This window comes from Aspergillus caelatus (genome assembly GCF_009193585.1).
Source record: "Aspergillus caelatus strain CBS 763.97 unplaced genomic scaffold BDV27scaffold_18, whole genome shotgun sequence".
Classification (NCBI taxonomy): domain Eukaryota; kingdom Fungi; phylum Ascomycota; class Eurotiomycetes; order Eurotiales; family Aspergillaceae; genus Aspergillus; species Aspergillus caelatus.
Window position 1 is genome coordinate 175,263 of NW_022475281.1, and position 11,856 is coordinate 187,118.

The 11,856-nt window shown below is 47.4% G+C and overlaps 4 protein-coding genes across 4 annotated transcripts; 3 read left to right on the plus strand and 1 right to left on the minus strand.

Moving 5' to 3' along the window:
- Nucleotides 1–437: 437 nt before the first annotated feature.
- On the plus strand, nucleotides 438–2,084 carry BDV27DRAFT_121753 (uncharacterized protein). The gene has a single exon (XM_032065445.1). It carries the CDS (start codon nucleotides 821–823, stop codon nucleotides 2,018–2,020), a length of 1,200 nt encoding a protein of 399 aa, XP_031931922.1. The 5' UTR covers nucleotides 438–820; the 3' UTR covers nucleotides 2,021–2,084.
- A 413-nt stretch (nucleotides 2,085–2,497) lies between these two features.
- On the minus strand, nucleotides 2,498–6,079 carry BDV27DRAFT_141702 (cytochrome C1 family-domain-containing protein; the record flags this gene model as incomplete). Its single annotated transcript, XM_032069860.1, has 13 exons — nucleotides 2,498–2,763; nucleotides 2,816–3,213; nucleotides 3,288–3,350; nucleotides 3,471–3,619; nucleotides 3,707–3,779; nucleotides 4,290–4,402; nucleotides 4,501–4,797; nucleotides 4,876–5,227; nucleotides 5,277–5,373; nucleotides 5,431–5,486; nucleotides 5,543–5,801; nucleotides 5,857–5,932; nucleotides 5,996–6,079. The coding sequence occupies 13 exons, from the start codon at nucleotides 6,077–6,079 to the stop codon at nucleotides 2,498–2,500; spliced, it is 2,283 nt and encodes a 760-aa protein (XP_031931923.1).
- An 875-nt stretch (nucleotides 6,080–6,954) lies between these two features.
- Nucleotides 6,955–10,139, plus strand: BDV27DRAFT_121758 (exocyst complex component Sec10 family protein). Its single transcript, XM_032065446.1, has 3 exons — nucleotides 6,955–8,145; nucleotides 8,317–9,640; nucleotides 9,694–10,139. Exons 1-3 carry the CDS (start codon nucleotides 7,362–7,364, stop codon nucleotides 9,962–9,964), a joined length of 2,379 nt encoding a protein of 792 aa, XP_031931924.1. The 5' UTR covers nucleotides 6,955–7,361; the 3' UTR covers nucleotides 9,965–10,139.
- A 441-nt stretch (nucleotides 10,140–10,580) lies between these two features.
- Nucleotides 10,581–11,836, plus strand: BDV27DRAFT_30390 (putative extracellular SCP domain protein Pry1). The gene is made up of 2 exons (XM_032076276.1): nucleotides 10,581–11,020; nucleotides 11,153–11,836. Exons 1-2 carry the CDS (start codon nucleotides 10,709–10,711, stop codon nucleotides 11,651–11,653), a joined length of 813 nt encoding a protein of 270 aa, XP_031931925.1. The 5' UTR covers nucleotides 10,581–10,708; the 3' UTR covers nucleotides 11,654–11,836.
- Nucleotides 11,837–11,856: the final 20 nt, after the last annotated feature.

The window sequence follows — 11,856 nt, forward strand, 5'->3', positions numbered from 1 at the left end:
CTTATATATCTTCCAAAGCTACTACAATATTAAAGAAGAATCAGACGCTGTCAAAAAGCCCATATCTTACCAAGAACGTCTTTCGCCCGAACTGCTATATAGTACTCCTCAATTTCTAGAGCGTCAATGTCTGACGAAACGTGACTGGTGTGCCCTGAAATTTATGGGCACAGTTATTGACCACAATCTTCATTGAAAGCTTTAAATGAGAGTAATAGGAAAGAAACATATAAAAAGAGAAGTGCTTGATGTACTGAATGATTATTCTTTCGTCCTAAATAGGTTAAAAGTGCCAGGCCCCTATGCCAAGAGCCTTCGCAAGCGTCAGGTGCAACACACCTTAAGCCAAAAAGCCCGAGATTTTGACATAGTAGCGCAGATGGCACCATCGCAGCTTATTGGAAGTTGCATACTATTTAAGCTGTCGTCTATTCAGTTCGACATCCTTTACTTACGGACTGTTCGCAACTGCTATCCATACTAATTCTTTCAAAGAACAGTTTAACAAGGCATGAGCTTGATTACCAACATATTCTGTCTGGTATTGTAATCAAGCACGGTCCTTGAAAGATCCGATCCGGGTCGGCAATCGTTCGCTCCGCGTCCCGACTCTAAAATCCATCTATGGAAACAAAACAGGCGATTAAGTGTTTACGTGGAAGGAGAAGCAGGATGGTCAGACGGCATGATGATTGGTCTGCTTATACTCCGACACGAGGTTGACTAACCCATAAATTCTAGCGGACACGCTGTGCAGCTGAGGTTTCCTATAGTTATCTCAATTTCTCTATTCAACCGATTATTAACAGGTTATCTTGAAATGGGTGTATCATATCCTGAAAATCAACTCAAGGAAGACGATTCTGATGTCGTCCTTTCATCCGCCCCACCAACACGTGGAATGTTCGAGCGGTTATGGGAGTTGATTCCTGGGGGCCGCAGCAAGAATACAACATCCGAAGCGACGAGTTGTGACCTCCCCGAGACAACGTCAAACAGACGGCGAGCATCAGTCGCGGAGCATTCCCTCGAGAGAGACGAACACCTTTCCGAACACCTGCCTAAAGTTTCCAGCCGACGCGATGACCAAAGCGGACCATATTCTTCGCAGGAAACCGTCCTATACCTAGCCTACGGCTCAAACTTGGCTTCGAAGACGTTCTTGGGAATGCGAGGCATTAAACCCCTCTCTCAAATCAACGTCATTGTTCCTGAATTACGATTAACCTTCGATCTTCCTGGACTGCCGTACCTCGAGCCTTGCTTCGCAGCGAGTCAATTCCGTGACGCCTCATGCAAGGGAACGGATACAGACCATATGACTGATAGTGAATTGGAAGGAGATTTGACATCAGAAAAGGCAGTGCTCATCTCACAACCAAAGCACAATTATCTACCCGACGATCCTCTCCTCGGTGTCGTGTACGAGGTCACTCTTACCGATTACGCTCGCATTATAGCGACAGAAGGAGGCGGGAATGGATACAAGGACATTGTTATCGACTGCTATCCATTCGCCGAATCTTACGACCCAACCCAGCCCATTCCTGACTGTCCAGAATCAAAATCTTTCAAGGCACATACCCTTCTCGCTCCTGTCACGAACCTAGACGAGGTATCTCGGCGCGCTTATGCGCAGCGAACACACTCCTTCGTCCGGCGATCTGGGCCCGCTGTACGGAAGCCTGGCTACTCCCAGCCATCCGCTCGCTACCTCAATTTGATCCTCACAGGGGCAGCCGAGCATAATCTCCCTATCTCTTATCGGGCGCATCTCTCTCGGGTACCAACATATCGTATCACAACCGTTCGTCAAAAGATAGGCAAGTTGATATTTCTAGTAACGTGGGGTCCACTTATGCTTCTGATGCTCAGACTCTCAAGGATACTTGCTGGTCCGGATGGTCGCAGTCCGCAATGGTTGATGAAGCTGTCGAATATCATAATAACCGCAATGTGGGGTTCTTACGAAATCATATTTCGTCCGCTTTTTGGAGATGGTGAACGAACTATAGAGTAGGAAAGATGGTTTAGTTTTCAATTTATATATATAATCAAGACCAATCCAAGAGCTGAATACATTAGATTTTTAAGTACAATTCCCGACCTCCTTTGTTTCGTAAATGCCTTAGAACTGTTCGACTATCGTTGAAATGCAATAATGGAAACTGCCGAGGCGATGCCAGCATCGGCAGATTGCCTCGCTCTAGGCAAAGAGTCTACCCGCGTAATGAAGAATGTTCATATATGAAAGTAGACAAAGGAAATAGTGACATTGGGTCTTCAAACAAGATTTTCAAAGGAGAAAAATATCTAGGGTACAGATACAGGTGTCCTGAATAACATCTAACAAAACAAGCAGAGGCCAGACCATACATAAAGCGACTGATGAAGGGACGGCGACGTGACCAAACCTAATAAGGTTGAGGTCGATTATTCGAGGTTCTCTGGCCGTCGATCCCTCACTTTTTGCAATTCATATAGTCCGTTGTATCATTCAGCGCCGGGAGACAGGGGGGCTGTACACAATCTTCCTTGTCTTGATCGGAGACCACTTGTAACGCTTAACCCAGACGCTGACAGCGAAGAGACCGGTAAGGAGGGCAATGGCCTTGACACCCATCTTCTTACGGTCGTCCATCTCAGGCTCGGCAGCCCAGTTGAGGAACTCAACAACGTCCTTAGCCATCTGGGAGGTGGTGGCAGGAGTGCCGTCCTCATACTCAACAACACCATCGAAGAGGACACGACCCATGGCAATAGCTACAACGGAATTAGACTAATCAAAGATTATAGGGAATTTGACAAAACATACCGGTTCCAGGGAAGTAGGGGTTGAAGTTCATGCCCTCCTGGACAGTGGCACCAGCTGGGGGCTCGTCAGGGTAACCAGTCAACAGACTGAAAATGTAGTTGCAGCCACCGTGACGGCCCTTGACGATCAAGCTAAGGTCAGGGGGCAGAGCACCACCGTTGGCAGCACGGGCAGCCTCCTCGTTCTTGTAGGGAGCAGGGATGTAGTCCGACAGCTTTCCGGGACGCTTCTCGATCTCACCCTGGTCGTTGGGCTCGGTGTCGTATTCGTTCTCCTCAGCCATGGCCTTCATCTCATCGACGGTGTGCATGACACCAACGAACGAACGCCAGGGAACACGAGTCAAGGAGTGGCAGGAAGCGCAGACTTCACGGTAGACCTGGAAACCACGACGGAGACTGAGAGAGAATATGTAAGCAAGAACTTCCTTTTGTTTAAAAAGGAGGGTCGATCCAGTTCTAGGAGTACTCACGCCGCATGGTCGAAGGTCTTGTTCCACTTGGCGTGTTCCCAAGGGTAGTTGGTAGGGTGCAACCTTTAATTCAGATGTGTCAGCCATATACAGTCTCGGCTGCTAAGATGACGATTCGGTCGGAGCAACGGAGAGGACAAATGGGTGTTCAAGCCCGACCAATATCATAACCAATCCACTCACCCTTCCTCAGCAGGGGTCGATGCAAAAGCTTCCTGTCCATAGAGATAGGCGGCGGATCCGACGGCGACGGCGGTTGCGACGGACGCAGTGACTGTGAGGTGGAAGGGGGAGCTGGCGGATTCGGCACCTGCGGCGGAAGAAGACGCACGCTGGACAATTCATTAGCGGTGAGCCCTTGCAAAATCCTCCAGGGCAAATTCCAAAGCAATTGCCCTCGTATCTTGAGCCCAATGGACGTCAGATATCGGAGAAGTGCGTACCGTGGATGCTCTGTTCAAGGACTGCCGTGCGATACCCCGGAAGGGCACGCTGCGCGAGACAGTACGTGCCAGCATACTGATTATATCAAGAACCCTCTGATCAACGGATAATCAGGAAGGCACAATAGCCAGGAAGAAGGAGAGGGGAGGGGGAGGGGGTCGTGGTGCGCACTGGAGAATGTGCTTTTGGAGGTGAAGTTGAGGTTGTCGGACGGTCAAGTTTCTCTTGGGTTTGGAATTGGCTAAACCCTCCCGTTGATTGGCTGGCACCACGGCTCTAACTGCCTTCGGTGAAAACCGCGACTTTTCGGAACAACAAAATTCGATCCATAAATCAGCAGCCACATGATGACAGCCAAACAAACCCGACAACTACAATGATGCCATTAACTGTTCGGAATTCGTTCTCTCTTTCTAGTACTACATACCTGAAAATCTTACTGACCCATGCCCTACGCCAATTGCTCATATGAGAATCTCACACTCCCGTCCGCTCCCACGTCCTCTTCTGTGTGTTCTTGCCCTTCATTGTGCTTCCGCCTTGGCTTGAATTTCCGACATAATCCCCATACGCAAAGCATGGACGGCCTCCCGAGTATTACATCGGGCACTCTTACCATACAACACTAAAGACAAAGCGGGTAGTCGTCGAACAGTCCGCCCACTGAGGTTCTTATGAGAGCGTTAGAAGTGATTTTCTGTATCGTATCCAGTAATTATTGTGCAAAAAGGAAATGGAAAAGGAAAAAGGAAAAAAGAGCATTACTCACCATGCTCTCCAATGCTGCGTCACCAAGCTGTTTGGGAACAGCGTCCGGAAACATCTGATAATTGAGGATCATCTCATCAAAAGTGGGCAGCAGTAGAGTTTCCGTAGCTTGCTCCACATACTGCAGTGCAGTCTGGGGATTCTCGGGATTCACTTGAACGATATCAAATGAGGTTCCTTCAATGATCCCACACCGACTCAACTCTTCCAGGCATTCTTTGTATATTCCGTATATAGCTCTGTTTGATAGGTACGGAATGAACTGCTTGATATCGACCCGATCGAGGAAAGCTTGGTCCTGCGCAATTGCGATGCATATCAGCTTCTCGGATCCAGAACGTACGTGCATTGTTGATTGATCTGACGGAATACTTACCAGAGCTGTGACCAAGTTGCTCGTACAGATTACAACAACATTGGCATGGGTTTTCAATCTATCCAAGCCTGTGAGAAGTGCATTAACTGCACGTACAGCGTCGAATGGCTCATTCCCGCCCAGCGCGCGTTCTCTTCGAGCTGCAAGTGTTTCTATCTCGTCGATGACTACGGCGACAAAGGTATCCTCTTCCTCTTCAAGCAACGACTCAATATTCTCAAAGGTCTTGCTTACCAGCTTCCCGCTTTCACCAAAGAACTTGCTGCCAAGTGAGTGAGCGTTTATTTCAACCAGCTTACTCTGGGGATAATGTTTTCCAATGCGTATTGCAAGTTTCTGCGAGAGGCCACGACTAAACTATCTTAGCTTCGAATAACCCGGGACTGCTTTGATTAGCGCACCATAGGCTTGTTTTTCCTGTTCCCGGCGGTCCCCACAAAAGAATCAATCTATTCCAGTTGATCGTCCATCTGTTGAGTTTTCGAGAAGCGTATGATACTGAAAGGGATAGTTAGCCATGGTTACTATGCCACTAGCACTGTCAAAAGTGCCTACCCATCCTGGTGATTGCACAAAGCAACATAGACTTAAGCGGCTGGTCAAACTGCAATCTATGACACGTTTGGGTTAATATCATGCAGATATCAAGTCATCGAATTTATCATACGACTCCCATAGCCCATCCAGCTCTCTGCTTGGTAAGTTCAGTATCCTTGCTTTTGAATCTTCGTCCTTGCCGTCTATGGATTCCTCCAAAAGTTGGGTGTGTTGAGAGCTTTCTTGCTCGAATGGTGCACGAAGCTGATACGCCTGGACATCAAGTTCAACCTGTTGGACTCTATATGCTCCGGACCCTATGTCTTGCCCCGAGCACTCGGTGACGACCACAGAGTCTATGACTTGAGAATGCGAGTCGCTCAGGCCTTCTAATATATTATTAGTAACTGTGTGTAAGTTTTCGTCTTGAGGAGGCACTCGTACCAAAGGAGGATATTTCCTGACCGAGGTTGAGAACGACGAAATTGGCAACTAGCCATTTTGTGACCTCTTCCCTAATCTGCCAATTTAAGCCTTGCAACCCCCCAAAGGACTATGGTAGGTACAACCAAGGGCAATGTACCATGTCAGTGCGAATGATGATGCCATCTCCGTTGTTTTTGACACGCACTTCGACATGTAGGATTGGCAGCTGAAAGACTTCCATGGTGTATAGGAAACAGCGAGCAAAGATTATGTTGCGTGGGAGTTACCGTAAGGCAGGATTAAACCAGGGGAGTGGGAGTGTGCATTAGGGTAATATGGAGAAGAAACATCGTTGGCTTTGATCAACTGTAATCATGGAGATTGTAGCTCAGTAGGCCTTTTCGCGTGACATACACAGTATACCAGCATCCCACCGCCCAGATCTATCTCTATATGACCCAGCAAATTGGTACTAGAACTTTAAGTTCATTCAATATCACTAAGGACTAAGTTGACCTACTGAGGTTTCCGTAATATTGCTTAGAGAGCATACAGTATGTATGCACAATCTTATCCAAACTCTCACATGCCATTGATAAAGCAGCGAGCAGTACTCCGTAGCCGCCGAAGCAGATGGATAAAATTAAAAAAAAAGCCTGCCACCTTCCAAGGTTACTGCCATGCTATTTTCATTCCGGAAAGCCTGACACTTTTTCTGAAATTGCCGCACCAAGGTTCATTATACGAAGAGAGATGCAAAGTCACCGTGGCAAAGTTATCTACTAAGTAGAGATGAATACTCCTCGTTGCTAATTAAGTGCCGTTCTCATCTGTCATCATCACAATACCATGCATTGAATTTTACCTTCTTTAAGGAACTGACCTTCAATCATTGTTCATATTTAAGCATACGAACCGGAACTGATGTTTCCAGTTGTTATATAGATCAACAATTTCTGATATTTCTTGTTTTGACCCCTCGATCACGTGTGAGTTGGTCCCTTATGGCTGGCACACCGGAAAGGGAAAGCCTCCGGCCGATCCATTGGAAACTCTGGGGTCCATTTTAAGTGCCACCATAGTCATGGCTGTGCAAGTCATCAATGGTCCGTACATTGGGCCTGGACGCATTTTTTTCACGATGAGTCATTTTAGCTATAAACATATACACTAGTTGTTGTTATTCAGAACAATAGTATCAGTTCAAACCCCAATCGTGTGCATTGCCCCGCGGAGCCAACTAGTCGGTGGGAACTGCTTTGGCCGTCCGAGCTTTCGGCAATACCCATTCGATCGAGAACCCAAGGATCTTTCCTTTCCTCCGATGCATAACTATAGAAGCCAAGATGCCACCGAAAGTGAGCAATGGGACAGGAGTCGGTGGGAAACCACGCAGGGACGTGCTGGCTTCGGTCAGAATGGCCTCCATGGACGAAGTCTCCAGGGCTGCTCTCCCAGCTGGTATGCTCGACCTTGGCCGAAGGAAAAGCGATATCCAGTATAGCTAACGAATGGCAGAGATTATGTCCTCAGTCCTAGATTACCTTTCCCCAGTCGACCTGATTCGAGTAGCACGATCGTCAAAACTTTTGCGCGAGATCGCTTACGATGACACAAGATGGGTACAGTGGCTGAAACGCATGGGCTGCTGGAACGAGCTAGAAGCTAGGAAACATGTTGAAGAAACATTTGGGACCATTGCGGATGTTGAGAGTGTTAGACAAAAAGAAGCCGCCGAGCAATCTCAGCGATCATCTCTCGTGGGCGCAGACACAGAAAATAAACCTCAAATAAGTCTCAAATCACTGTCCGATGGTTTCGATCAAATAACGCTGTCTACACCTGCTACCACCGGAAATGTGAATGAACTGGAAGACGATCCAGTCTTGGGGGCGTTACAGCAGGTTAAATCAGTGCGCGGGGAAGCTCGCAATGAGTACGGCAAAGTTCATGCTGCTCTTGCGCCTTTTTACAACGATATCACCACTGCAGGAGCCTCTCCAGATAATTTGTTGTTTAAGAAATATACCAACCCACAACACCAAGCTCAGATTCTATTCCAATTGCAAGCTTTCGCCAAATGTGACTTGACGGAGGGCTGGCGTGAGAGGTTGTCATACCTGCAGGAAGCTATCTCAATGTTTGAAACAGCCGCTATCAAGGAATTCAGACACGGTTACGAAACCGAAGATATCGACAATAGAATGCGGCAGTATGCCCACGTACTCTACAAGTTGAACGGTGGGGCTGCAGCTGTCGAGCTCTTCATCCACCATAACCATCTTGTCACACGAAGGTCGGATTACGGTAAGCCAGGGGACTGCATCGATGCATCATCTCAACGCGTGAAGCTTGACCAGACGCAGGCATTCTTTACCCGTCTGAGTGTTGCTTACAATGAAGAAGTCGCAATCATCAATCGCGCCTTTCCCCCGTCGTTGAAGGTTGCATTGCCGTTCATTGCGAAGGTCGGCCAAGATGTGCTGTACCCTTTTTTGACCGCGATCTTCGATGAATTGCACCGCATCAACATAGAATCTTACTTAACCGCAGTTTCGAGCACATTCGCCCAATGCATGAATCTCTCTGATACCCTGTTACCAATTCAAAGTTCAGCTGTTAATTTCGAGGAGTTTTTGGATCATGTCATTGCTAAAGTATATGAGCCGCATATGGACTTATACCTTGCGGAGGAATTGGACCATTTTCGGAAATGCTCTGAAGCCGCAGTGGATGAGTGGGATAGACAGCTTTCTGAACAGGCTGCCTCGACGGAGTCATTTCTCATGTCCAATATAAATAGACAAGCCGATAAGAAGGATTTCCTAACTTCCTTCAAGAAGGTCATCATGGCCCCTGTCAATCTTCTTCCGAGCTTTTCAGGGACCAAGGCAAATGAGTCAAAGTCGGACGAGGAGTCTTCTGCTGGCGACGCTTCGACTTTGAAGGGCCAGAACCGATTTTCGACCATTTCCATGCCTGCCACTCCTGTAGCCGAAGCCCCTACAACTGAACTTGCAGCCAAGGCCGCTATCATGAAATCAAAAATGGAAGGTATCCGTTCCCTTTTCAGCATCGAAGTCGCCTTGAGTCTAGTCCATGCTGCAAAGTCGGGCCTGGAGAGAGCTGCTCAATTTGTTCGGATCGGAGGGGACACCGGTGCCCTTGCGAAGCAGCAATGTGAGGCGATATTTGTTACCCTGGTACGCATTCTAGGGCATCGCCATCTTATCCTCGGCTTTGACAAAGCAGTCGACCATCTATCTAACTACCGACCTCGCGAACAAGGAGAGCGCGATCAATCGGGTGTTGAACCCTTAGTGACCTTTTTGGAGCTCGTGAATGTTGGCGATCTCATTCTCCAGATGATCGATGTCTTTTATGAACAAGAACTCATTGGCAAGAAGCTGACTGATCGTAATGACTTTGTTGATCCCGCTGTAAAAGAGAAGAAGAAATTTGAACAGAATCTCGATGAAAGAGTTGCTGCAGGGCTCAACAAAGGAATTGATGTTCTTATGGAAGAGGTAGACTACATTCTGGCAACACGACAATTAGCGACAGACTTCAACCCGAGTGTGTCCACAGACCCATACCGGCAGACTATGGATGTAAGCGTGTCTGAAGCGGCAGTTGCGGTGGTTGATGTGGTTTCCTCGCATACCCAAATGCTCGTTGGGAGTACGGATAAGAGCACACTTGACGTGTTCAACCAAGAGGTGGGGCTGCGCCTTTTTACTGCCCTGTGCAAGCATCTGAAACGTCAAAGAATCAGCGTTGAGGGATCCTTGAAGCTCATCAGGTAAGGTTTCTTTTCTTAGGTCTTAATGGCATTGCCTCGCTGACATAGCCTAGTGATATGAACCACTACTTCAAATTTATTCAGAGATTCAAAAACAATGAGCTTCTTGTCTACTTCAAAGCTTTCCGTGAACTCTCTCAGATCTATCTTATCGACCCTTCGGACGCCAAGGAGCTCGCTACTATCATTGCAGATTCGGACCGGTTTCAAGGAATCTGGACGGTTGAAGATGTGTGCGAATTCGCCGAACGACGAGCAGATTGGTATCAGGTGAAACGAGACGTGGAACGAGCCATGTATGGGATCGGATGCAATCTTATGTGATGAACGGGACTTTCAAATATACCCACGGCATTACGACATGTAGATTTAAAGGAGAATACCCCCATTTACGCGTTGCATATATACATATATACATCATTGGGCAGCTGGATATGTTACTATAAGGCTCCGGAACGCCCGGAAACTACGATTTGAACGACACTGTCAATGATATGGCCAATATAATTTTCTCCTAGACCTAGACTCGAGTTATTTTCTACCTGGAAATATGTTCACTTTTTCTCCTCGTAAATATTGGCGCCTGAAAAAAGCCTGACGTCAGTGAGCGGCTGTGGAAGCAGTTTATTTGGTGACCAAACAAAACACCCCTCAGCCACTCGTTTCTCGAGTCTCCATCTTACCTGCAGCAACTTTTTGCCTATAAAAAGACTAGATTGCAGGGAATATGTGTCACCTCATCGTGGCCTTACCTAAGGTTATTTTTGGTGTTGGTCCAAATTTCCATAATTGAATGAAGTGCAGAGTATTAACCCCAAACTACGAATAAAGCACGTACCCATCTAACTCATCCGATCACAGGCTCGGATCTACTGGTCTTTTCAAAACTGCAAATAAACCTGATCAATCATTTGCCCGCCATAATTGACCTGTCCAGTAGCTCCGTAATTGAGCCATGCCATAGTATATGATCAGCCATACTAGCACTACACCCCGCAACCATCAAATACCTAAAAAAAAGTCGAACAACCAACTCCCCTAAGAACAGGCATACTATAGAATCACAGGATGTTTATCATCCCATCTTACAGGTACAACAATCCCATGGGATGCATAACAGCATGTCTGCAACTCATCCTCATCCTCATCCTCGCCAACCCGGCAAACACCCAACAAACAATCCGGACAACAATCATGGTGACAGCAACGCCAACATCACCACATCCACCCTCTTACACATCGCCTGAAGTATTCAAAGACACAATTCTCTCATCGAGCAATACCTACCGGAAAGAGCACAACGCAAGCGATCTCGTCTGGAACGAGACCTTGACTCGGTATGCGAAAGATTGGGCCGAGGGCTGTAGATGGAAACATTCCGTACGTTCTACTCTCTTTCCTTTATTTATTCACTTATCCATTCCGTGTTATTTATTTGGTCGGGGGTGATACGAAGGAATGGAACTAGTTGAAGGGGTTGGTTGTACTTATGCAAAATGTATATATATATAGCACGGCGCATACGGCGAGAATCTCGCCTTCGGATACCAGAATGCCTCGGCTGCGGTCTTCGCGTGGGGCGACGAACGACGTATGTACGATTTTAAGAAACCGACTGGGTTCAGCGAGGAGACGGGCCATTTTACTCAGTTGGTTTGGAGGACTACGACGGATGTTGGATGCGCGGCTATTGACTGCGGGTACGGCAACGGGACTGATGATAATGAGAAGCGCGGGGGTACGGGGTCCTATACGAGGGCTCAAGGGTGGTATGTTGTTTGTGAGTATTCGCCGCCTGGGAATGTGATGGGGGCTAGTAGGGCCGCTGGTGGTGAGAATGGGCTCTTTAGGGTGAATGTGCAGCCGGCGAGTACGTATTCTGGACCGTATCCGACGGACTCTGGAAGCCCTCCTGCTAGCACAAATGGGGCGAGTGGTGCGGATCGAATGATTGTGACTTGTGGGTCGATTTGGGGCTGGGTTGGGGTATTGATTTTGATGGTGATGGGTTAGGTGATAATATTTTTGTACAGTCAATGATTGATATAGAAGAATTGTTTCTTTGCAAACACCAACTGATGAAAATTTATACAAGAACATCTTACTTCGTTAGCCTTGCATATGCCGGCCTATTGTGGTCATCTCTCATGCTACCAATGTTGCGCACATGACACTCCAGTTGGGAGATACGCAATACACATCTATTCACTTTTTGA

Excerpts from the sequence above, each read along its gene's own strand:
- BDV27DRAFT_121758 (XM_032065446.1), top strand. The coding sequence starts at position 7,362 with ATGTCCTCAGTCCTAGATTACCTTTCCCCAGTCGACCTGATTCGAGTA. Across the intron at positions 8,146-8,316 it reads CACACGAAGGTCGGATTACG|ATGTGCTGTACCCTTTTTTG; the intron begins GTAAGCCAGGGG and ends AGGTCGGCCAAG. Across the intron at positions 9,641-9,693 it reads GGATCCTTGAAGCTCATCAG|TGATATGAACCACTACTTCA; the intron begins GTAAGGTTTCTT and ends GACATAGCCTAG.
- BDV27DRAFT_30390 (XM_032076276.1), top strand. The coding sequence starts at position 10,709 with ATGTTTATCATCCCATCTTACAGGTACAACAATCCCATGGGATGCATA. Across the intron at positions 11,021-11,152 it reads GCTGTAGATGGAAACATTCC|CACGGCGCATACGGCGAGAA; the intron begins GTACGTTCTACT and ends ATATATATATAG.
- BDV27DRAFT_121753 (XM_032065445.1), top strand. The coding sequence starts at position 821 with ATGGGTGTATCATATCCTGAAAATCAACTCAAGGAAGACGATTCTGAT.